The sequence below is a fragment of the Podarcis raffonei genome, chromosome 6 (assembly GCF_027172205.1).
Source record: "Podarcis raffonei isolate rPodRaf1 chromosome 6, rPodRaf1.pri, whole genome shotgun sequence".
Taxonomy (NCBI): Eukaryota; Metazoa; Chordata; class Lepidosauria; order Squamata; family Lacertidae; genus Podarcis; species Podarcis raffonei.
In genome coordinates this window covers 92,420,833-92,445,695 of record NC_070607.1, presented here as the reverse complement: position 1 = coordinate 92,445,695, position 24,863 = coordinate 92,420,833, and the positions used below count along the sequence as shown (strand labels likewise).

The following is a 24,863-nucleotide window of genomic DNA, read 5'->3' as shown; positions in this document are numbered from 1 at the left end:
TTGGGTGGTGTGGGGGTAAATGCTCCTTGCCTCTGTAATAAAACAAGCGGAACTTGTAGGATTGAGGTTTGATGGAAACTTAAGATCTCAATGTGGTACTTTTTGGGTCTCGGACAAGAGCGCGTCTGTCAATTTCACTGTGTTAAAATGCTTCAAGACAGCAGGATAAAAATAGGTGGAGGAAAAGCTGGAGGTTTCAGGGCTGAGTAAGTTGTGCACAGAAGCCAGTGTTTGGTCAAGCTAAACCAGGCAATGCAGGCCGTTAACTTTGGAAAGTTAAAAGCCGCAAACGGACCCCCCCCTTCCTCAAATGCCTCTGGCTCATGGCTGGAGAAAAATGAGAAATCTGGGTAAATGGAAGCAAAAAATGCTTTTTGTTCCATGTATACCTGGATTGGGACGCGGGTGGCGCTGTGGGTTAAACCACAGAGCCTAGGATTTGCCGATCAGAAGGTCGGTGGTTCGAACCCCGCAACGGAGTGAGCTCCCGTTGCTCGGTCCCTGCCAACCTAGCAGTTCGAAAGCACGTCAAAGTGCAAGTAGATAAGTAGATACCGCTCTGGCAGGAAGGTAAACAGTGTTTCCGTGCGCTGCTCTGGTCGGTTGTGTGACCCCTTGTGATGCCTCCTGTACTACAGTCCCTCTCAAATGTAGAGGTCAAACCATGTTACCTGCACTAACACTTAGTAACAAGGCAACCCTGTATAGGGAAGCCTTTAAACGTATGATGTTGTGTTGTGTTTTTAATATTTTGTTCGAGCTGCCCAGAATGGCTGGGGCAACCCAGTCAAGATGGACGGTATACCAATAAAATTATTCTTCTTATTAAAGTTCTTCGGGCAAGAAATAACTTGCGCCTCCCGTTCGCAAGAGTACAAAGCCACACGCAAGCGGTTTAAAAGGCTGCTCAGGATTTATTAGTTTCCATCAGACGAGTACAAAACAAGAATGAAGTGTTAACAAGGCTTCGTTGGGTGGGGAGGGAGGGGTTAGAAGACGTAGCTGCACCAAAAAAAGAAAATAAAAAGAAAGGTGTAGAAAAGGATGGTACAGAAGATTTCTTTTTTTTTTTCCTTTTTAGTTGCCGTTTCTTGCTTTTATAAAAACCTACGTCTAAGGAGTACTCGAAGCAGCCTGCCCTACTCTACGGGGAAGGGGAGTGGAAAATGGGCTCTGCCTCCTAGCGTTCAAGTCAGAAGCGTCTGGCCAGGGGGGAGCCAGCCTCCTCACGCGGTCGGATCCGCGTTCGGTTTGCTGGGCTCGCTGGCGTGGCGCTTCCTCATCACGTCCTGAGCCAGGCCACATGTGATCATGCCGTTCGCCACCTGGAAAGTGCCTGAGCTGGAAGGTCAAAGGGGAGAGAGAGATCAGAGGGTCAGAACGGCAGTATTGTTACTCGAGAATCACAGAACTGTAGTCGGAACCACGAGGATCATCTAGTCCAACCCCTTGCAATGCAGGAGTATTTTGCCCAACATGCGACTCAAACCCAGGACCCTGAGATTAGGAGTCTCACACTCTACCGATTAAGCAGTATGGTAGCCCACTTGCCCTGAAAGCGTACAGGGCAATCCTAAATGTGCTTACTCAGGAGCCCAAACCCACTAAATTTGAATTATATTTATCCTCTCTCTCTCTAGAAATGTCTATGCTGGCCTGACCAGGGATAAACTCTCCCCACTAGCTAGCGTGAGTTTAATTTACAAAGAGCATATGCTTTTTGTTATTATTGATTTATTACTGTTACCATTTGCTTTCAGTCATTTGCTTAATTTTAGTGTGTATTACACATTTCTTTGTGTTGTTGTTGTACTCTGCTTAGGGATTCATTTTTATAAGGCAAATAAATAAGTGGCCTTGCACAGGGGACTAGAAACTTGCGCTGCACGCAAATCTTCCCTCTCGCCCAGCTATTTGGATGCAGAAAAGCAGGTGTGGATTAAATGAAGAGTTGAGATGGCCATCTCTCATGGGTGCTTTCGTTGAGGTTCCTGCATGGCAGGGGGTTGGACTAGATGACCCCTGAGGTCCCTGCCAACTCTGATTCTATAACAGATACAAATCTTTTACATTGCACACACTCCACCCATCCCCACATAGGACCATATGCCAATGTTTGGAAATATAATGCAATGCTTAAGTATTTTCCAAAGTTAACCTAAACACTTATCTACCCATTTAGGAAGTATATAGTCAGGAAGAACAAGGATTGAGCTAATTATAGAATCAGTGAAGAACAGCGGGGCAGAGAAAATATTAGCTTCCCAGATCTCCTATCCCAGTTACACGTCTGTTCGCGATTTTCCAAGATCCCCACTTAAGATCCAAACACACACGTGATATTCCATTTCCAAACTTGGCACAATTTCACTTACTTCTCTGGGGATTCTGACACAGTTGTCATGACTGGGTGGGTCGTCTTTCCAAAGAAGAAGCTGGCCCACCAGTGCCCAGGGTCAGACTTGGGGAGACCTGTGAGAATGGAGACAAGTGTTGCAGTCAGAAAATGGGGACTCCTCTTCGATGTCCAGCTGGTGGAGAATTTGGCAGACAGATTGCTCACCGAAACAAGATGGTTTGAGCACATTTCATCAATCCTGGCCTGACTGCACTGGCTGCCAATTAATTTCCGGGCCCAACTCAAAGTACTGGTTTTAACCGATTAAGCTTTAAACAGCTCAGGACTGCAATATCTCAATGACTGCCTCTCTCCATAGGAACAAACCTGGACCCTGTGATCATCATCTCAGACCCTTCTTTGTGTGCCTCCTCTGCAAGAGGTCCAGAGGGTGGCAAGATGAGAACAGGGCCTTTTTAGTGGTGGCTCCATGTTTGTGGAACGCTCTCCCCGGGGAGGCTTGCCTGCTGCCTTTGTTACATATCTTTAGGTACCAGGCAAAAACAGTTTCTCTTCAACCGGGCGTTGGGCATGGTGAACATTCTACGGACTTTTAAATGTGTCTGTGGGAGGGAGGCTATTGGATTGTTTTATTATGCAGTTTGTGTTTTCATTTTGTATTTTTATGTTGTGAACCACCCTGTAGTCTTTGGATGAAAGGCAGCATACACATTTAATAAAAGTTAAAAATAATATTTTATAGAAGCACACACACACACACACACACACACACACACAAATCAGGGTGTTGTACAACAATATGCACATGACAAAATATAAAACCAGGATAAAAGCAATCGTTAAAATTGCTGGCTACTCAAAAGGTTTTAAATGGCAGCATTTGCCCGTGGGCAGGAAATGTCTTCAGCAAGAGCAAAAGCAAGGATGCCTTATGAATCTCTACTGGAAGAGTATTCCGCAGGAATGGGACCAGAGACACAAAATGCATGGCTTGTAGTGGAAGACAGCTGAACTTCAACTAACAGCCCTTCTCCGGATGATGTCAGAGACTGATCTGAGATACAAGAGCTCAGGCGGTCCTTAAGGTATCCTGGACCCAAGTTCCACAAGAGCCCTGAACTTACTGCAAGGATGGGGAAGCCATGTCCTTCAGATGTTGTTGAATTAAAACTTCCATCACCCTTGGACTCCCACCAAGGGCAGACCCTGATGATATGGTGCTCTGCGGGAGACCAAAATTTGCTGCCCTCTCCAGCCCTTCCCAAAGACTGTGAAGCAGGTATGAGGCTCTGGCAGGGTCCTAGAGCCCACCTTCGTCCTTCCCAAAGCCCAGCAAGAGCTTGCCTGCTTTGGGAAGGAGGGGGGAGGACTCTAGGACCTTGCCAGAACTTGCCACCCCCTTTTCCCAAAGCTGGGCAAGTGATCCCTGGGCACCTGGTGGCACTGCCCTAAAACCGCCTCTGCTCCCACACCTGTCAACGTAAAGGTAAAGGGACCCCTGACCATTAGGTCCAGTCGTGACCGACTCTGGGGTTGCGGTGCTCATCTCGCTTTACTGACCGAGGGAGCCGGTGTACAGCTTCTGGGTCATGTGGCTGGCATGACTAAGCCACTTCTGGTGAACCAGAGCAGAGCACGGAAACGGCGTTTACCTTCCCGCCAGAGTAGTACCTATTTATCTACTTGCACTTTGATGTGCTTTTGAACTGCTAGGTTGGCAGGAGAAGGGACTGAGCAACGGGAGCTCACCCCGTCACGGGGATTCGAACCGCCGACCTTCTGATTGGCAAGTCCTAGGCTCTGTGGTTTAACCCACAGCGCCACCCGCATCCCTGTACACCTGTCAAGAGCAGAGGCCAAAGAGCAAGGCATCACGGTCCGAGCCAGCGCTCCAGAGAAACCAAATATGCACCCTAAAACGAGCCTGCAGACAGCCCCGGGACCGTCCCCCACAAAGGCGACACCCTCAGAAGCAAAGATACTGACCTGGATGGTGAGGGATGACCTCCCCATACTCTGCACTTCCACAGGAGCTGTTGCTGGAAGTGGAACCCAGACGCCCTGCAAGACAAGACATGTTTTTGCCCCATTAGATCACCACGCACCACAGTTCCTGCTGCAGCCGGGAAGCATGCAGGAATAACGCAAACCGCAGTGGAGCTCTCCCTATGGAGGAGGAAGAGTTTGGATTTGATATCCCGCTTTATCACTACCCAAAGGAGTCTCAAAGCGGCTAAAATTCTCCTTTCCCTTCCTCCCCCACAACAAACACTCTGTGAGGTGAGTGGGGCTGAGAGACTTCAGAGAAGTGTGACTGGCCCAAGGTCACCCAGCAGCTGCATATGGAGGAGCGGGGAAGCGAACCTGGTTCACCAGATTAAGAGTCTACAGCTCTTAACCACTACACCACACTGGCTCTCTTCCAACCAGGGCCGGGCCGTATCTGGGTTTCAACATTGTGCTATATCGCCAGGTATTCATGACATACCAATGTATCACGAAGTCTGAAATAAGGTCAGAGCTACGTAGAAGCATCGTCTGGCTTCACGGCTTTTTCCACACTTGAGATTTTTGCGTAGCACACAGACACACGATTTGCGGTATGTCGCCAGGTCAGAAATTACAAAACGGATATCACAATATGGACTTCAAGCCCGTTTTTGGATGATATATCAATATATTGCCCAGTCCTACTCCCAACCTGCACGGCGTCAACATCCATGTCAGAGCCACTTTGTGAGGGTGCTGGGAATTGTAGTTCTGCGATGGATAAACGGCAGCTCCCAGGACTCTTTGAGAGGAGCTGTGAGCTTTTAATCTGCATTAAAAGTACGGTGTGGCTCCAACCCCAGTGCTGTGTTCCGTGGGAAGACCTTCTGCAAGTGGGAAGGAGAGACCGGACACTACTTTTGTCTCTAGCAAGGACTTCCACTGGAAGCAATGGTCAAAGCAACGGGAAACTCTTTTTGGAGCGCTGCCTGCCGACAAATAGCAAATTTGCAGAGCGTTTGGCTTGCACAACCAAACACAGCAGCTGCTCTCAAAACTCTTGCTGGCTAAAGAACTGCATTTCTCAGAACTGGAGCAGAGAGGGGACCCCACCTAGCCAAGGAGGCCATTTTCCCTTACTGGTTTCTCCTGCAGCACCAGCCCCGCTACACTTTTAGATGAGCACACTGGGCCCAGAGCCCAGATAGAGAGAGAGAGAGAGAGAGAGAGAGAGAGAGAGAGAGAGAGAGAGAGACAAAGGGCAACATTCAGCCTCCTGTCCAACACACACAGGCTTTGTTTAGCTGAAGAACCGTTGGAGCTGACCTTTTATGGGGGCTTGGCTCCAACGCAGCGCCTTTTTCCTCTGTGCCAACGTTTAGGAAGGTTCCCTTGAAGGGAATAAAATGCCGGGGGGGTGTGTGTGTTGGGATTGAGCAGCGGCCCCCGCGAGCTCGAGGCCCCGGGCGAGCGGCGTAATTCAAGACACCCAGAGAGGTTTGGAGAAGGAAGAAAGCAGATGTCTTCTTTTCCTTTCATTTATTCCAGTGATGGCCAAACTTGGCCCTCCAGCTGTTTGGGGACTACAACTCCCATCATCCCTAGCTAACAGGACCAGTGGTCAGGGATGATGGGAATTGTAGTCCCCAAACAGCTGGAGGGCAAAGTTTGGCCATCGCTGATTTGTTCCCTGCTCCAGACTCACTCCGGTGCAAGTCAAAGGAATGTCTGCCCACTCCCACAAGCTATCTGTGCATGATTGTGGTGAATGCAAGGATAGTATTTTCTAGCCAGCCTCTATCCATTTCTGGGCGCTGGGGGGCTATTAAGAAAGAGCCAGGGTGCCCACAGCATCATGGTTTTGCAATAAAATAGCCCACCAACAGGGGTCTTTTATTATTATTATTCTAACATGATAAAAAGGTCCTTAACATGAACCGATGGTGATTTACTGTTATCATTACAGTGGTACCTCGGGTTAAGAACTTAATTCGTTCCGGAGGTCCGTTCTTAACCTGAAACTGTTCTTAACCTGAGGTACCACTTTACTAATGGGGCCTTGCACCACCGCTGCGCGATTTCTGTTCTCATGCTGAAGCAAAGTTCTTAACCCAAGGTACTATTTCTGGGTTAGCGGAGTCTAACCTGAAGCGTCTGTAACCTGAGGTACCATTGTAGTGTTATTTGTACATATTACCCCCCCTCTTTTTATTCATCTTTAATTTTACTTCATTCCCCACCTTTATTATTATTATTTAATTATTTATTATTAATTATTTATTATTAATTATCATCATCATCATCAATTACATTGATATATCACCTTTATCATCTAAGGAGCTCAAGGTGGCTGGCGTACATGGTTCTCCCCCTCCCCAAGCTCACAACAACCCTGCGAGGTATGTTAGGCTAAGCAGCAGTGACTAGTCCAAGGTCTGCCAGGGAGCTTCATAGCTGAGTGGGGATTCGAACTCTGGTCTCCCCGGTCATAGTCCAACACCCTAACCATTATAGCATGGGTAGGCAAACTAAGGCCCGCGGGCCGGATCCAACCCAATCGCCTTCTAAATCGGCCTCCGGACGGTCCAGGAATCAACATGTTTTTACATGAGTAGAATGTGCCCTTTTATTGAAAATGCATCTCTGGGTTATTTGTGGGGCATAGGAATGCGTACACCCCCCCAATATAGTCCAGCCCCCCACAAGGTCGAGGGACAGTGGACTGGCCCCCTGCTGAAAAAGTTTGCTGACCCCCGCATTAGAGTACTCCAGCCGCTTTGGGACTACAATTCCCATCATCCCTGACCACTGGGTCCTGCTAGCTAGGGATGATGGGAGTTGTAGTCAAAAAAACAGCTGGAAACTTGAGTCTGGGAAACCCTGATCTAGACCTACAGCACTGACTCCTACGAGGCATAAAGCACAAGTCTTTCCCAGCCCCACAACCAAAGATCCTGGAGACGCCAAGGGCTCACTCTGGACCTTTCTCCGCGCAACTCGCACCCCTTCCCCGTTCTTACTTCGGTAGTAGTCGTGGGTTGCCACAAGGGAGCCGCTTGACGGGATTGCTGCCATGTTTCTTTGTCTTCGTTCTTGTGCAAGTTGTAAACCCTGGGAGACAAAACAAGAGTAGCTGAAATAAAGAGAGACTGTAACCTGGTGCCGAAAGACAAACACAGGGAGGAGAAAGGCTATGGTGCATCTGCAGCAGCAAAACCGGACGCCTTCCTCTGCCCCAGCTGCAACAAAACATGTCTCTCCCCTATCAGTCTCTACAGCCACAGCAGGCGCTGAAACCGTCCAACAGCTTGCGCTCACCCCCAAATGCACACTCCTCCGTTGCCTCCCGAGACAGACAGATGCCAACCAACCTGGTGCCCTCTGCATTTTTGAGGTTACAATTCCCCTCGGTCCCAGGCCAGTACAGGCCGCTTTACAGGGCCAGATTCACTCCCATGCTTTTCAAAAAGCATCAGTGGCTATAGGTAAAGGGACCCCTGACCATTAGGTCCAGTCGTGACCGACTCTGGGGTTGCGGCGCTCATCTCACTTTATTGGCCGAGGGAGCCGGTGTACAGCTTCCGGGTCATGTGGCCAGCATGACTAAGCCGCTTCTGGCAAACCAGAGCAGCGCATGGAAACACCGTTTACCTTCCCGCCAGAGTAGTACCTATTTATCTACTTGCACTTTGACGTGCTTTCAAACTGCTAGGTGGGCAGGAGCAGGGACCGAGCAACAGGAGCTCACCCCGCCGCGGGGATTTGAACCGCCGATCTTCTGATCGGCAAGTCCTAGGCTCTGTGGTTTAACCCACAGCGCCACCCACCACGCAAAGACCACCTGTGTGAGCTATACTCCAGATGCAAGAAGCTGTGCTCAAAACCATGTGAGCCAGGTGGGCACCGAGAACCTGTGGTCCTCTGCTTGCAGCTAGACTACAACTCCCATCTGCCCTGACCACGCTGGCTGGGACTGACGGGAGAGCAGGCGCTCAACAAAATCGGGAGCATCAGACGTTCCACATCCCTGGAGGGCACTGAACATTTCACCACATCCCAGCATTGCTAACTGGCTGGAGGAGTGCGGGTTAAGTTTGCACCTGAATCAAACACAGCACAGAGGAGGGCATGGCAATATTCGTTTCAGGCTGCTCAGTGAGTGATCTGATCTGTTTGCCCACCAAGTTTGCAGGGCATGGGGTAAACTGGGTCTGGACTGGTCTTTAGTGGATGAGAAGAGTCCCCGCCTCCAGTTCTGCATGGCATGGTTTTCTCGAAGCTGGTTTGTTACACAAGAACCTCTTTGAGCAGCCTTTTCAGCAGTGCTTGCCAGAGGTTTCTTGCTGCGGCAGCACATTCCACAACAAAACTGCAAGCGTTGTTGGAGATGATGGCACGTGGGCAGAGACCGAAGCGAAACTCCAGAACGCTTGGCACAGCCAAACCTCCCAAAGCAGACAGGCTCACAACGACCAACTGCTGGGGGAAGAAGTAAGCTGCCTGTAATCCACCTTCCGTGGGGGAAGAAACAGTTGTCAGTTTGGCTTGGTTCTGCATCTGTACCTTTTACCATAACCTCTGCTATTGGTCTGCAGTTTTATTGTTATTAGGTATCTTGTGGTTTTGCGGGACGCGGATGGCACTGTGGGTTAAACCACATGACTTGCTGATCAGAAGGTCGGCGGTTCGAATCCCTGCGACGGGGTGAGCTCTCCCTGCTCCTGCCAACCTAGCAGTTTGAAAGCACATCAAAGTGCAAGTAGATAAATAGGTACCACTCTGGCGGGAAGGTAAACGGCATTTCCGTACGCTGCTCTGGTTCTCCAGAAGCGGCTTAGTCATGCTGGCCACATGACCCGGAAGCTGTACGCCGGCTCACTCGACCAGTAAAGCGAGATGAGCGCCGCAACCCCAGAGTCGGCCACGACTGGACCTAATGATCAGGGGTCCCTTTACCTTTACCTTACTATCTTGTGGTTTTCTATCTTGATTTTATTCTGTCAACCACCCTGAGACCCTAGGGTACAGGGCGGTATATAAATTCAATAAATAATAATTTATCCACGTTTCCTGCCTGCGCCCAGAAGCAAGCAGAAGGAACGATCAGCCGCAAAGTGCAAATAACATGGGGGAAGAGGGAACAAGACCAAGAAGCAGTAGGGATGAATTTTACACGACATTTTGAATTTGGCAACCAATATTTTGGGTTTAGAATTAAACTGACACTTTTGTCTGTATTTAGTATTTGGCTAACTTTTCCCCCCCAAAAGGTAGGAGCTCCCAGTTCCTAGCAACCTTTTCATCAGGTCTGGACTATCTAACAGGAACGGTCAAAACACACTGGGCAACTCAGGAGAAAAATTAGCCTGCTGTATACAAAAGAGAAAACAGGACTCCATTTGGTAATCTTGGCTGGCTTGCATCGTATTAAAAACATTTGACCATTTCAAGCCTGGATTCAAGCTCAGGCCCTGAACGTAACTCAAGGATGTGGTGATGGTAGGATTTTTGTAGCAATACCCCATGCTGCCTCTTGATTAACCAGTTTGCATTTAGTGGAGAAAGTGGGGGCTCAGCCACACCACACATTTAAACCACATGGCTCCCCCCCCAAAGAATCCTGGGAGTTGTAGCTTGTTAAGGGTGCGGGAAATTGTAGCTCTATGGGAGAACTACAGTTCCCAACAATCTCTGGGGAGAAGCCATGTGCTTTATGGTGTTGATGTGATGTTATTCTTCTGGAAGCCTATAATGTAAATATGACCAAAGAAAATGTGCTAGCTCTAGAATGTAATATTTCTATATAATTTCACTCATCAGAACCACTTTCCCAACCTTGTTGGACTACAACAGGATTAGGCAAACTCGGCCTTCCAGATGTTTTTGGTACTACAACTCCCATCATCCCTGACCATTGGTCCTGTTAGCTAGGGGTGATGGGAGTTGTAGTCCTAAAACATCTGGAGGGTCGAGTTTGCCTATGCCTGGACTACAACTCCCAACAGACCCAGCCAAAGTTTTTTCTACATGGAGGACTCACACAAATCAGACTAAGATGTTCCCTGTGGATAGAGAGAAGTTTAGAAACTTCATTTTGGTTGTTTTGGCACCCCCTTCCCTAAAATGCAGGGTTTTACTTTTTCCCTAGGACTAAAACAGCATTATTCCCTCACTTGTAGAGAACAATGTTTTGTTGCATTGTGGATTTTATTAATTATATAGATATGAGGTTTCTATTGTTTTACATTTTTGTAAACAGTCAACTTGAAAGCAGAGTAAAAAAAAAATGTTGAAGACACAAACAAACCAAAAAGTTAAAAAGGGGGTGCACTGTTTGGGCAAGGGGTCAAGTCTGTCCCTGTGACCTTGGGCCATTAAGAAGCCCCACTGAATTCCCCTAGATGTGGTCCCAGACGTTGATTTGAACAAGCAAAACTTCTCTTAAGCCCTTACATGCACCAACAAAAGCCATTCTCTGCGAGAGTAGAAATCTCCTTTACTTTTAACCCCCCCCCTTTAAACTTTAGGGGTTTTTTTGCATGTTACCACACTGTAAACTATCAACCAGCCAAGAGACTAACATGGAACATTATTAGTTTATTGTTTTGGTAAAAAGCAGAGGACACATGGCATTAAATGAGTCAAAACCACCAACAGGAAATCAGAGATCTGGTTTATACCAGTTTACACACACACACTCCTCTCTCTTTTGTCATAACAGACTCGCGCATTCCCAGTTCAAGTGGAGATTCTGGGCTACAAAATGCACTCCGAGACAGAAGCACATGCTAAACTCTTCCCTCTACCTCAAGTAAAATAATTGAGATTTTTGCGGGGTAAGGGGACCTCAACACCACATTCTGTTGACTCAGGGAGTGTGGGTGAACAGATCCTCCCTTCCTTTGTGCCTTTCTACAGAATGTTCTCATATCTCTTGTGTGCGTGTGCGCGCGTTTAGCGGGTGGGGGAAGTCTTCCACAGCCAAGCAGCCAAAATCCGGACTGAACTGGCTTGCTGCAACCTACACATATAGAAACCTCCTTCCTCAACCCCCAGCCTTTGCAGTCGAAAGACACAAGCAGGGCGCGTGTCGCTTTTGCGTGCTGAAACAGCATTTCGGGGGACGGAGGAGGAAGCGAGGGTGGGGGGGGGAACAGATGTAGAAAAAAATTATGCAAAAGCTCGAACAATGAGCCGAATTTTGGCGTGGGTGCCCCGAGCGTTTGCTCTCAGCCAATATGGCCACAAAGCCACCACATGCAGGGGCAGGACTTGCTGCACAGCTGTCAGCCAGCGAAAGGCGGCGGATTGGAAAGGAGCGGGCGGATAAATATTTAAGTCCCACCAGCGGGAGAGAAAACGCCAAGAAAACTACCGCCCGAGTGGTGGCAACTAGGTTGCAGGTAATAAAATTAAAAGGTTTCCAGTCAACGCTGCCCCCCCTCCACCCTGGGTAAGGCGGTGGTCTGCAAGCCGCGAGAAAGGGCGGAGACCCGAATGGAACGTTGAGACCCGGGAATGGAACGTTGGGACCCGGGAATGGAACGTTGGGACCCGGGAATGGAACGTTCATCAAGCGAGTAGAACGTTCACTCTTTGTTCGCAGCGGATGCACCGTCAGGAAGTAAACAATCACGCCCTGACGGTTTACCAAAACAAATCTCCCCCTTCTCGAAGCGATTCCCTTAACTGCTTGAACGATCGAAATCCGCGCATTCCTCCCACTTTTCAGTACCATCAACACATTTCAAAAGTTGGCAGGGGCTATAAGAGCAAAGGTCGCTCGCCCCCCACACACCCTGCGCCCCCCCCCATCGCAGCAGTCGAGCAAGCCGCCGTAACCCGAGGCGCTGGCTTTAGCCAACACAGATCGGCGTTTTCGAATTTCACAACTTCTCCAGCACTTTTAACAGCCGGGTCTTGCTCGGAACTGCGTCTCGCCGCCGCCTCCAATAAGGGCTTCTTCTGTTGCAAACCTAATTAAGCGCCGCTTGCATGCGAGCAAGTCGCATTGCCTCAGTGGGGTTTTCTGAGTCGCTGTGTAGTTCGAACCGAGCCTCTCCAGCAAAGTGTGCTTGGCGAAATTACAAACATAAGCTTCCCCCAGCCCAACTTTCACTTGTCAGAGGTTTAAAAATCAGACGGCCCTTAAGCAGGCGTGTTACTAGCTTTCAAATAAAAATAAATTGCAAAACCCCCAAAGGTACGACAGCGAAGCTTCCCTCTGAATTGTTTTTTCCCCAGGCTTCAGCAGATTGAATTGTCGGGGGGTGGGGGGGGTGAAATAAATAAAAACAGCATGCAAGCGATTTAAATCCACGCAATTACGCGCAACGTTCATGCCCCAAGATGAATATGCTTTTTTAAAAAAATTAAACGGCGGAAGCTCACAGATCTTCGAGCGAGCAGAGCCTTGCTACACGGCGGCAGAGAAAGAAAGGAAGAGAGAGAGAGGGGAAAGGAGTTTTTTTTACCTTTAAGACTCAACGCTTCGCTCAGCAAAATCCCAGCGGCTTCAGACCACAGGTGACCTGGCTCAGGGGAGTAAACGCTAGGCGACGGAGCCCATTTGCAAAGGAGATTTTGGGAGTACACTCCACGTCCACAAAAAAACACAGAGGCGTATATGGATTTAAAGGCTGGGGCTGCCGCTGCGGCGCTTTATATAGGGTCAGCCAGCCTGGCTACGTCAGCTCAGGTGACGCCTCCATCCCCAAAACGGGGCGGAGAGGAGGGTCGGGTGAGCTAATCGGGGTGAAACACACGGGCTGGGCTGCGGCGTCTTCCCTCCTCGCCTTTTCCAAGCGAACAATAGGAGAAACGCCGTTTACGCGCAACGTTACTTGCGAAATTGGGAAGGAAACCACGACTGCAGCTTCTGTTAATAACCACAAATGAAAAGAACTAGGCTTCCCCCCCTCCAAGACGTCTGGGAAATGTAGTTCGTTAAAGGTGCTCGGAATGGTTGGGGTAAACTACAGTTCCCATGATATCTTGTTTTTTTCGGGGATGGGGGTGGAGCACCATACACTTTAAGTCAGCCATGCCAAAGCTTCCAGCTGTTTTGGGACTACAACTCCCATCATCCATAGCTAACAGGACCAGTGGTCAGGGATGATGGGAATTGTAGTCCCAAAGCAGCTGGAGGGTGGAGTTTGGGGATGCCTGCTTTAAGTGCATTGTGTGAACGTGGCCTTGGACTCGGAAAAAAACGGTAACATCTTTAGCATGCTGTTGGCTTCTCCCAAGGAATCCTGAGAGTTGTAATTTAGCCCTCCCAGAGCTATACTTCCTGGCACCCTTAAACTGCCATTCCCAGGATTCTGGGACTATCCTATGAAAAAAACAGAACCTTATTTTGAGGTGCAGTTCAAAAGGCCGTGCTTCTACTGTGAATCATAGAATCATTAAACAGTAGAGTTGTAAGGGACCCTAAAGGGTCATCTAGTTGAACCCCCTGCAATGTAGGAATACCTCCTCCACATCAGTCGGCCTGGGTGTCAAGTTCACCTTCGGAGGAGGAGCTGCTTTTGCGGACCAAGGCAAGCCAGGTGTGAGGGCCAGTTGTGGAACATTTTCTCCTGGGACTTGCTGCCCTTATCTTTTTGCTGCCAGGCATTTTAATTAATCATTGGTAGAATTGGTTTTATGCTGTTTTTAATCTTCTGCTCTTGCTGATTTTTTTTTATTTTTAAAAAAATATTACTGATACCTTTTTATTTGTTCAGGTAACACCAAGTTAAGTCCTCTTTGTTCCAGCAGGTTTTCTGGAATGCTTGAGAGGAGGGGAGTCACATTCAGAGCCAGCTGTTCTGTTGTATCACATTTGAGGCCTAATTTCACCCCAAATAACAGGCTTCTCTCGTCTGTTTATTTCCTGCTTCCTCCTGCTGCTTCACTGCGCACAGGCCCGCAAAAGATATTCTGTATTGTGGTTTTAATGCTGCATTTCTCTCTTTTTTGTTAGATGTCCTGGGCTCATCATCATCAACACCATGGAACAGGCTTCCTCAACCTTGGCCCGCCAGATGTTTTTGGCCTACAACTCCCATGATCCCTAGCTAGCAGGACCAGTGGTCAGGGATGATGGGAACTGTAGTCTCAAAACATCTGGAGGGCCGAGGTTGAGGAAGCCTGCCATAGAAGATTGTGCTAGAATTTGCACCGTTCATCTCAATCTATTGACTGAATTTCATACAGTTGCATTTAGCAACATAGGAAGCTGCTGCCTTATGCTGAGGCTCCATGCATTTAAAACACATCATTTCCCCCCAAATAAACCTGGGAACATGTAGTGTACCCTTCTTGGAGCTGCAATCCCCAGCACATTTATCAAACTACAGTTCCCAGAGTTCTTAGGGGAAAATAATGTGCTTAGAACAAGCATCCCCAACCTGTGGCCCTCCAGATGTTTTGGCCTACAACTCCCATGATCCCTAGCTAACAGGACCAGTGGTCAGGGATGATGGGGAATTGCAGTCCAAAACATCTGGAGGGCCGAAGGTTGGGGATGCCTGGCTTAGAATATATGGTGTAAACGCAGCCAATTAGCTCATCTAGCTCTGCAAAGAAACCTGGGAATAGTAGTTCACCCTTTGCACAGATAAAGTTCCCAGTGCCCATAACAAACTACAGTTCCCAGAATCCTTAGGGAAAAATGTGCTTTAAATGCATGGTGTGTACGCAGTCGAGTCGCAGGTCCATGCAGCATGAGAGAGGGCAGGGGTTTCTCTCCCGGGCTTACCTGGAGACCCCAGAGATGGAAACAGGGACCTTCTGCATGCATTTCAGGTGTTCTTCTATTAAGCTTCCCGGTTTTTCTGAAATGAGGGGTGAAAATTGTTAAGTTGTGGGTGAACATATCAGACGACACAGCGATTCTTCAAACAGCTCTTGTTTATTCACAGGCCAGAACAGAACTGAACTGAAGGGTTCAGCCAGCCTGCTTATATAGAGCTCCACTACAACACAACAGTAACCACTTTCTGTAACTATCCAATCACTGAACGTCACTTTCAACCCCTTATTTGCATATGTGGACCTGAGTGAAAACTGTCTACAGTATTCCACCCTGCTGGCCCAGGGTGAAAACTTCAGTACATAACAAAAATCTCTACATAAATAAGGGGTGGGTGGGTGTTTTGAAGCCAACGTGACCTGATGCTCACCCCACAGATCTCGCCCACGAGCCCCAAAGTTTATCCCCTTCCTCATTAACATCAAGTGGGATAGCTTAGTTGGTAGAACATGAGGCTCTTAATCTAAGGGCTGTGGGTTCAAGCCCCAACTTGGGGCAAAAGATTCCTGCATTGCAGTGGATTAGTCTAGAATGATGATCCTTTCGGTCCCTTTCAACGCTACGATTCTACGGCTTCTCTTGCTAAGAAGAGCTTCAGGGTTCCCCTCTTCGTTTTGCAGCTGCCTGTTTTTTTTTAATCAGTAAGTTTGGTAAACATCAAGGAAACGAAACGTCTCAAGTAACACCATGTACTTGGCACATGCATGCAAACACACACAAAGAACCCTCATCGAGAAAGGGTAACAAATTGTGTCGAGATGGAGAACTGGATAAACTCCGGGCCCTGCCAGGACATAAAAGGGTACATTATTCATCATAATATGACATGCCTGGGACTCGAAAGCAAAACAACCCAATTAGTTATCTCTTGCCTTTGCAGAGTCGCTTTCCCCCACCTGGCAAATTTCAGTCTGGAGCAGCACAGGAAGACCGCCCTGAAACCATTTTGACTCCCAAACTGACCAAATGTTTTCTCTGCAAGCAGGGAGGGGGTGAGGGAACCTTCCCATTGTCTCAGGAATTGGTTTATCACCATCTCAAAGGAATGGCCAGACTACCAGGAAAGGCAATCAGATAAGGCATTATCAGATAACCTGGCAGACAGGAAAAACAACAACATTCAAATTTCTGTTGCAGACTGCTTTTTCTGTGATGTAGGTATGATGTTTGTGGGGTGGTGGTCTTGGGTTACACGCCTTCTGTGATGTATGTATGATGTATGGAGGGCTGGTCTTGAGCTCCAGGGCAGGGAATTTAAAATGTCTATACAGTGGTACTTCGGGTTACATACACTTCAGGTTACAGACGCTTCAGGTTACAGACTCCGCTAACCCAGAAATAGTACCTCGGGTTAAGAACTTTGCTTCAGGATGAGAACAGAAATCGTGCTCCGGCGGTGCGACAGCAGCAGGAGGCCCCATTAGCTAAAGTGGTGCTTCAGGTTAAGAACAGTTTCAGGTTAAGTACGGACCTCCGGAACGAATTAAGTACTTAACCCGAGGTACCACTGTATCAGGGCAGGCACACCTTGGTTCTGGGTCCTCCTCCTTTCCTGCGTGTGAGGGGAGCACCCTGTTGCAGCAGTTCAATAAAGATCAGGCTTACTAGCTGCTTTGCTTCTCAATCTTCTCTGCTTGGCCTCTGTTATTTTCTCCTACCGATGGAGAACCTACAAAGGACTCTATAAGGGCTCTTGTGTCCCCCATAAGGGAATAAGGGCAGATTTTCGTTTATTACATCTGCAATGCAGGAATCAAGTTTTAAAAAGGAACCAAGCTCAAAGGAGCTCAAGGCGGTGTCAATGGTTGTCCTCATTTAATCTCCCAAACAACCCTGTAGGGTAGGCTGAGAGGCAGCGACTGACCCAAGGTCACCCAGAGAGCTTCATAGCCAAGTAGGGATTTGAACCCTGGTATCGCAGGTCCTAAAGGAACCTGATGTATGGAAGTGAGGGCTGGACCATAAAGAAGGCTGATCGCCGGAGAATTGATGCTTTTGAATTCTGGTGCTGGAGGAGACTCTTGAGAGTCCCATGGACTGCAAGAAGATCAAACCTCTCCATTCTGAAGGAAATCAGCCCTGAGGGCTCACTGGAAGGACGGATCCTGAAGCTGAGGCTCCAATACTTTGGCCAGCTCATGAGAAGAGAAGACTCTCTGGAAAAGACCCTAATGTTGGGAAAGATGGAGGGCACAAGGAGAAGGGGACGACAGAGGACAAGATGGTTGGACAGCGTTCTCGAAGCTACCAGCATGAGTTTGACCAAACTGCGGGAGGCAGTGGAAGACAGGAGTGCCTGGCGTGCTCTGGTCCATGGGGTCACGAAGAGTCGGACACGACTAAACGACTAAACAACAACAACATCACAGGTCCTAGTGAGAGACTCTAACCAATCTACCGCTTTGGCTCTCAGTTATAAGGACTGCTTTCCGGCACAATTCGGAGATTTTTGAACTAGATCGTTCCAAGAACTGTCTGTATCTTGGTCCTACGTGAGACGTGGGGATTTGCAAAGCTCTTTCGCAAGCATTCAAAGCGGCCTTCTGGTAAACATTGCCTTCTCGAGGGAGAGACCTTCCTGCTCTGAGCTTACGGTATTTCTTCTGGGAGTTTTATGACTCTGGATGCATGGCCAAACCCTTTCGGCACGTTGCATCACTGAGCAAGGGAAACCCACGTCTGATAAAAAACAAACAAACATCCGGCCTGCGTTTGCCAGGATCAGAGCAGGAGAACTAACTTCTGGTAAATTAATACTAGAGCGGTGTTGAAATTTTCATTTTTTTTACCATTGTGGGGGATGGGGGAGAAGAAAAGGAAATTTCAAATGTTCTGGTGGTGGTGCAATTGCCTTAACCTTATAAGGTGGCTTGAGGATTCCTGCTCCCCCCCTTTTTTTTTCTTGCTATTTTAACTTTTTAAAAAGAAAGTAAAATCCCCGCAGTGGCACAAAGCTGTCTCTCCAGAGCTTCTCACCAGCTACGCTTTCTGGAATTGCTTTTGGAGCGACTCATGTCTCATCGCTTCCAAGGCATTCTGGGAAGTGGGGCTGGGGGGGGGCAGCAAGACGAGCTCTCTCTACCAACTCTGGGGTTGCAGCGCTCATCTCGCTTTATTGGCCGAGGGAGCCAGCGTACAGCTTCTGGGTCATGTGGCCAGCATGACTAAGCCACTTCTGGTGAACCAGAGCAGAGCACAGAAACGGCGTTTACCTTCCCGCCGGAGTGGTACCTATTTATCTGCTTGCACTTTGACGTGCTGTCGAACTGCTAGGTTGGCAGAAGCAGGGACCGAGCAACGGGAGCTCACCCCGTCGCGGGGATTCGAACCACTGACCTTCTGATCGGCAAGTCCTAGGCTCTGTGGTTTAACCCACAGCGCCACCCATGTTTCTTTTTAACTATCAATTCTTTATTGATTAAAAGATTTGCATGTCTATACAAACATGTATCATCTCTTAACAGGCAAAAGAAAAAAGAAAAAAATATATAAAATAGAAAATTTATAAAGAAAGAAAAAAGAAATGAAGAAGTAACAAAGATAAGAAACAAAGAAATCAAATTTTTTAAAAAGAGACAAATTTATTTACATTATAAAGTACTCATCAGCACAATCCTTCCCACCCTTCTCATTATACTGTTTGATATAACATTCTTTTTTACACAGGTTTACATTGTATAATATTTCTTTCTGCTTTGTATACATTCCTTTGATCGTTTTCTTTACAAATATCACTCAATTTCTGCTAATATGGAGTTGTTTGTACAATAAAGTTTTACATAATTCTTAACTATTATCTATTCTCTAGTTGTTTAAAAAAGCACTGCTAGTGTAGGACATATCCAGGATATATTCAGAATACTGCAGCTGGCATCAGTGCCCGTTTTTGAGCCATAAAAACCGCTCAAAAACGTCATTTTTTTTGGTGATTTTGCTTTGAAAAAAAGAAAAAAAAAGAAAAAACCTCTCAGCAAGCTTTTTGCCCAACAACCCTATGAAAATCTACCAGGCTTGCTTGTTAAGCGTGCACACAGTTTTTTGGAATTAAGCAGGGCCGGGTTTAGGTTTGATGAGGCCCTAAGCTACTGAAGGTAATGGGGCCCTTTATATGTCCAGCTGTCCTTTGTCCACAACAAATTGTCGCTGTTTTTGTGTGTTGAATATATGCTATATGGTAATTTACAGACCTAATAGGTATCTCAAGCCATTTGCACATAACGAAATATGTATTTTATCAAAGTAATTGTTGAAAAGTCTATACAGAATGTAAAGCCCATGCAGAATGTAGGCACCCTATACAGTGGTAACTCGGGTTACATACGCTTCAGGTTACATACGCTTCAGGTTACAGACTCCGCTAAGCCAGAAATAGTGCTTCAGGTTAAGACCTTTGCTTCAGGATGAGAACAGAAATCGTGCACTGGCGGCGCAGCGGCAGCAGGAGGCCCCATTAGCTAAAGTGGTGCTTCAGGTTAAGAACAGTTTCAGGTTAAGTACAGACCTCCGGAACGAATTAAGTACTTAACCTGAGTTACTACTGTATATAGAAATGAGCAAACCAGTGATACTTTAGGGAGCAGGCTAGCAGGCGGGGCCCATTACTTACATGGAGCCTACACAACACAAAACACTGTTGCTGTATGTAGGTTTTATTTTATTTGTTTTTTTATCTTCTATTTTGGAAATGTACATCCAGGTTTATCCCCCTTTAAATTTTTTTGGGGCCCCCAAGAGAGTGGGGTCCTAACCTATAGCTTATTTAACTTATATGTAAATCCAGAGTAAGTCATAGGCAACTTTCACCCTCCAGGAGCGATACCCCAACACCCTGACATGCATACTCTCTTTTATATACAAAGGGAATAGATATTATCCAAGGCAATGTTGCTGCCTCTGCCCGGTCTACCTTGACACTCCCATTTTAAGGTCATTTCCCTAAGCCCTCTTGCCTGGACGTAAGTCAGTCGACATGATTCAGAGTTGGGTCATATCTTCAGAAGCTGGGTGTGCCTACAAACACTGACGCATAAAACATTATCCAAGCCAAGGGCCTTGCTTAACCTGACGCCTTTCTCTTGCAGAGCTCTGCCCGGCCCACAGGGACTGGGCGAAAATTGCAGCTGTCTTTCGGGGAGACGTCACCCCCTGGTGGAGCACCGGCACAGCACACCGGGAGAAAGCTTTTAAAATAAGACATTACAGTGGTACCTCGGGTTATAGACGCTTCAGGTTACAGAATCCGCTAACCCAGAAATAGTACCTTGGGTTAAGAACTTTGCTTCAGGATGAGAACAGAAATGAGAACCTGAAACTGTTCTTAACCCGAAGCACCACTTTAGCTAATGGGGCCTCCTGCTGCCGCCGCGCCGCCAGTGCACGATTTCTGTTCTCATCCTGAAGCAAAGTTCTTAACCTGAAGCACTATTTCTGGGTTAGCGGAGTCTGTAACCTGAAGCATCTGTAACCTGAAGTGTATGTAACCCAAGGTACCACTGTACTTAAAACTGATTTTTCATATGTAATTTTAATTGCTGTGATCCTTCTTGGGGCGTTATGGTGAAGGATGGGTAATATATCAGCACCAGCGCTTTAATTTGTATTTATGCTTTCTCTAGAGTTTCCAAGGTGCTCAGAGGATGTTTGCCGCATGGGCCCAGTTCCCCTCGCCTCTTTGAGCCTTCGCCTCTTTGTGCGAAGAAGCTGTAACTTGTGCACCTGAGACAGCTTCCAGCCCAGGATGAAAACGCTGTTTCTTCCTCTCTGATGGCTCCATATCTGTGATGTGGCTTGACAATAACAGGTAGCAGGAATCCCAGGGAGAGCGGTTGCTCAGGGATGCAGCTGGTTGCCATGGCGACACTGAGCAGCATCGCTGCTTTGCAAAGATGCCAAGCGAACTGATGAAGCCACTGGCGTTTCCCAACAGTTAGACATATGTATTATCTCATAGAATCATAGAATTGTGGAGTTGGAAGGGACCCGAGGGTCATCTAGTCCAACCCCCTGCAATGCAGGAAAAGATTGTGCGTGTGTTCAATACATTTATTTATTTTATTTTTACTTATTGCATTTATATCCCACCTTTTCCTCCCAAGGAGCTTATGGTGGTGTACATAGCTCTCCCCGTCCTCATTTAACCCTCTACAACAGCCCTGTGAGGTAGGTTAGGCTGAGAGGAAATGTCTGGCCTAAGGTCACCCAGTGATATAGTTAAGCACCAAAAAGCATATATTTATGAAATCAGCTAACGAAACAGAGATACCAAATCATTTCAGCTTCCGGCTTCTTCAGGTGCTCTGAGGTGAATCAAAGGGTAGGACGCTTTTCCAGGGAGTCTTCTCTTCTCATGAGGTGGCCAAAATATTGGAGTCTCAGCTTCAGGATCTGTCCTTCCAGTGAGCACTCAGGGCTGATTTCCTTCAGAATGGAGAGGTTTGAACTTCTTGCAGGCCATGGGACTCTCAAGAATCTCCTCCAGCACCATAATTCAAAAGCATCAATTCTTCGGCCATCAGCCTTCTTTATGGTCCAGCTCTCACTTCCATAAATCACTACTGGGAAAACCATAGCTTTAACTATATGAACTTCAAATATATCAAGGGCTGTCACATGGAAGAGGGGACAAGCTTGTTTTCTCCTGCTCCGGAGGGTAGGACTCGAACCATTGGCTTCAAGTTATAAGAAAGGAGATTCCAACTAAACACCAGGAAGAACTTTCTGACACTAAGAGGTGTTCAACAGTGGAAAGGACTCCCTCAGGAGGTGATGGACTCTCCTTCCTTGGAGGTTTTTAAGCAGAGGTTGGATGGCCATCTGCCATGGATGCTTTAGCTGAGATTCCTGGATTGCAGGGCATTGGACCATCTGATCCTTGGGTTCCCTTCCAGCTCTGTAGTTCTTTGGTTCATCAAGTCCAGCATCCTGTTCTCACAGCACCCAGCCAGATACCTGCAGGAAGCCCACAAGCGGAAACTGAGCACAACAGCATTCTCTCCTCCTGCGGTTTCCAGCAACTGGGATTCAGAAGCTTTACTCCTCCTGCTGGGAAAGCAGAGCATAGCCTCCATCACAGCTAGAATCCATGAATTTCTCAAATCCTCTTCCAAAGCGATCCAAGATGGCGGCTGTTATGTACTGAAGTTCTCACCCTGGGCCATCAGGGGGATACTGTAGATAGTTTTCACTCAAGTCCACATATGCAAATAAGGAATTGAAAGTGACATTCAGTGATTGGATAGTTACAGAAAGTTGTTACTGTTGCTTTGTAGTTGAGCTCTATATAAGCAGGTTGGCTGAACCCTTCAGTTCAGTTCAGTTCTGGCCTGTGAATAAACATAGGCTGTCTGAAGAATCATTGTGTCGTCTGATATGTTCACCCACAACTTAACAGCGGCCATCACTGCCTCCTGTAGGAGTGAGTTCCAAAGATTAACGAGAAGAAGAAGCTAAGAGACTGCACACAGTCACCGGTGGCATTATAATGCAGTGCAAAAATGAACTTGCCGGGCTAAGAGACAGGGGCAGATGCTAGACAAGATCTTTAACACAACAAACCAGCAAGGCTATAAAGAATGCTGTTGACCCCATCTTGTGCCTTCTCTCTATTTTCTCAGGAATTCATGCTGACCTCCCTTTAAAACCTTGGCTAATTCTCCTTTCAGTTGCTTCTAGACTGGTGCTAACACAGGGAAGGAAGGCTGTTTTCTGCTGTTTGTGTGAGCTGTTGGTATAAGAAAACTTTGTTCTGAGGTGCCTCAGAAAAACAACAACCCATTTTCTTCAGACAGAGTGGTTCTCGTGCTTTTTTCTCTGGGCCACACTTTCAGAATAAAAATTTGTTTGCCCCACACCTATTTTTTTTCCATTGATAAGAAATATATTGGAAAACAAAAAGAAACGGTTCCTGGCGATGTTTGATTTATAACATAGAACAGAACGGAAAATAATTCTTAAAAATGCGATACTACACTGAATTGTTTCAATGGTTGTTCGATTGCACTTGAATCTTCCTGCCGTATTTGCAGCCATCCTCTGGCAAGTTTGACATCCAATGGCTCCAAGTTAAAAGAATGGAGACTCAGACTAAACATCAGGAAGAACTTTCTGACAGTAAGAGCTGTTTGACAGTGGAATGGTCTCCCCAGGGAGATAGTAGACTCTCCTTCCTTGGAGGTTTTTAAGCAGAGGTTGGCCGGCCATCTGCCATGGATGCTTTAGCTGAGATTCCTGCATTGCAGGGGGCTGGACTAGAGGATCTTTGGGTTCCCTCCCAAGACTACAATTCTATGAAAGGGTAGCAGTTCTACAGCAAGGACAAATGTGTTTACTGAAGCGGAGTGATGCTGTAATTGGGTTTTATCCTACAGGTTCAAGCTGTGAGGTGTTAAAGTGCAGAAAGAGAGAGTCTGTTTGAGGAAGATGGGGTTACATCATGTCAGGAAGCACCTGAATTTCATCTGGTTGCAACAGCATACTTGTTGGGGGGGGGAGAGAAGGCGGGAGAGTATTCTATTTCTTTCTCTCTCTCTGCTCAGATTCACATGATCTGTTCGTCTGAAGAGCAGAGACACGTCAAAGTAAAATAAACTGTTGCTTGCAAGATTCAGGCACAAAAGGAAGAAAAACAAACAATCCTGTTTTGGCAGTTCTTAACTGACACACAAGGCACACACTCCATAGCAAGGCTCTTTGTCTGTGAAGCTAGAGGACTGTAGCTTTGATAGTTACAAGATCCAACAGCACGCAGTGGTTCTTAGATGTGCCACCAAATTAATGCAATCTTAGCTGATTTATCATGAGACGTGCAGCAACTCACTTATTCCGGAGTAAGCTCCATTCAACTTTTGCTGTGGCAGCACCTACACATTGAGTCTTCCTGCCCATCTGTTAATCTATTATCTAATAATAACCTTCTACACAATTGGCTGAAGGCAATGTACAATAAGCACGTCAAAGTGCAAGTAGATAAATAGGTACCACTCCGGCAGGAAGGTAAATGGCGTTTCCATGCGCTGCTCTGGTTCGCCAGAAGCTGCTTAGTCATGCTGGCCACATGACCCGGAAGCTGTACGCCGGCTCCCTCGGCCAATAAAGTGGGATGAGCTCTGCAACCCCAGAGTAGTCCGCGACTGGACCTAGTGGTCAGGGGTCCCTTTACCTTTAATGTACAATAAAAAGAGGGGAAATATCTGCAAAAACTGGCAGATATATTTTTAAACAAAATGAAAGCATGCTTAGGATTGTCCTGCTAGTCAAGTATTTTGTTGACAGCCTGATCCTATACAGTGGTACCTCTGGATGTGAATGGGATCCGTTCCGGAGCCCCGTTCGCATCCTGAAGTGAACGCAACCCGCGTTCGTGCGCCTGCACATGTGCGGGTCGCTATTCGCCACTTCAGCGCATGCGTGTGATGTCATTTTGAGTGTCTGCGCATGCGCAAGCGGTGAAAGCCGGAAGTAACACACTCCGTTACTTCCAGGTCTCTGCGGAGCGCAACCCGAAAATATTCATCCCGAAGTATATTTAACCCGAGGTCCGTATAGTTAAAGCTGTGGTTTTCCCAGTAGTGATGTATGGAAGAGAGAGCTGGACCATAAAGAAGGCTGATCGCCAAAGAATTGATGCTTTTGAATTATGGTGCTGGAGGAGACTCTTGAGAGTCCCATGGACTGCAAGAAGATCAAACCTATCCATTCTTAAGGAAATCAGCCCTGAGT

The 24,863-nt window shown here is 47.3% G+C and overlaps 1 protein-coding gene across 1 annotated transcript; it reads right to left on the bottom strand.

Annotated features, from left to right (window-relative positions):
* Positions 1 to 894: 894 nt before the first annotated feature.
* Positions 895 to 12,991, bottom strand: PPDPF (pancreatic progenitor cell differentiation and proliferation factor). The gene is made up of 5 exons (XM_053394503.1): positions 12,823 to 12,991; positions 7,369 to 7,459; positions 4,346 to 4,420; positions 2,376 to 2,472; positions 895 to 1,341 (listed from the first exon to the last, which is right to left on the bottom strand). Exons 2-5 carry the CDS (start codon positions 7,421 to 7,423, stop codon positions 1,227 to 1,229), a joined length of 342 nt encoding a protein of 113 aa, XP_053250478.1. The 5' UTR covers positions 7,424 to 7,459; positions 12,823 to 12,991; the 3' UTR covers positions 895 to 1,226.
* Positions 12,992 to 24,863: the final 11,872 nt, after the last annotated feature.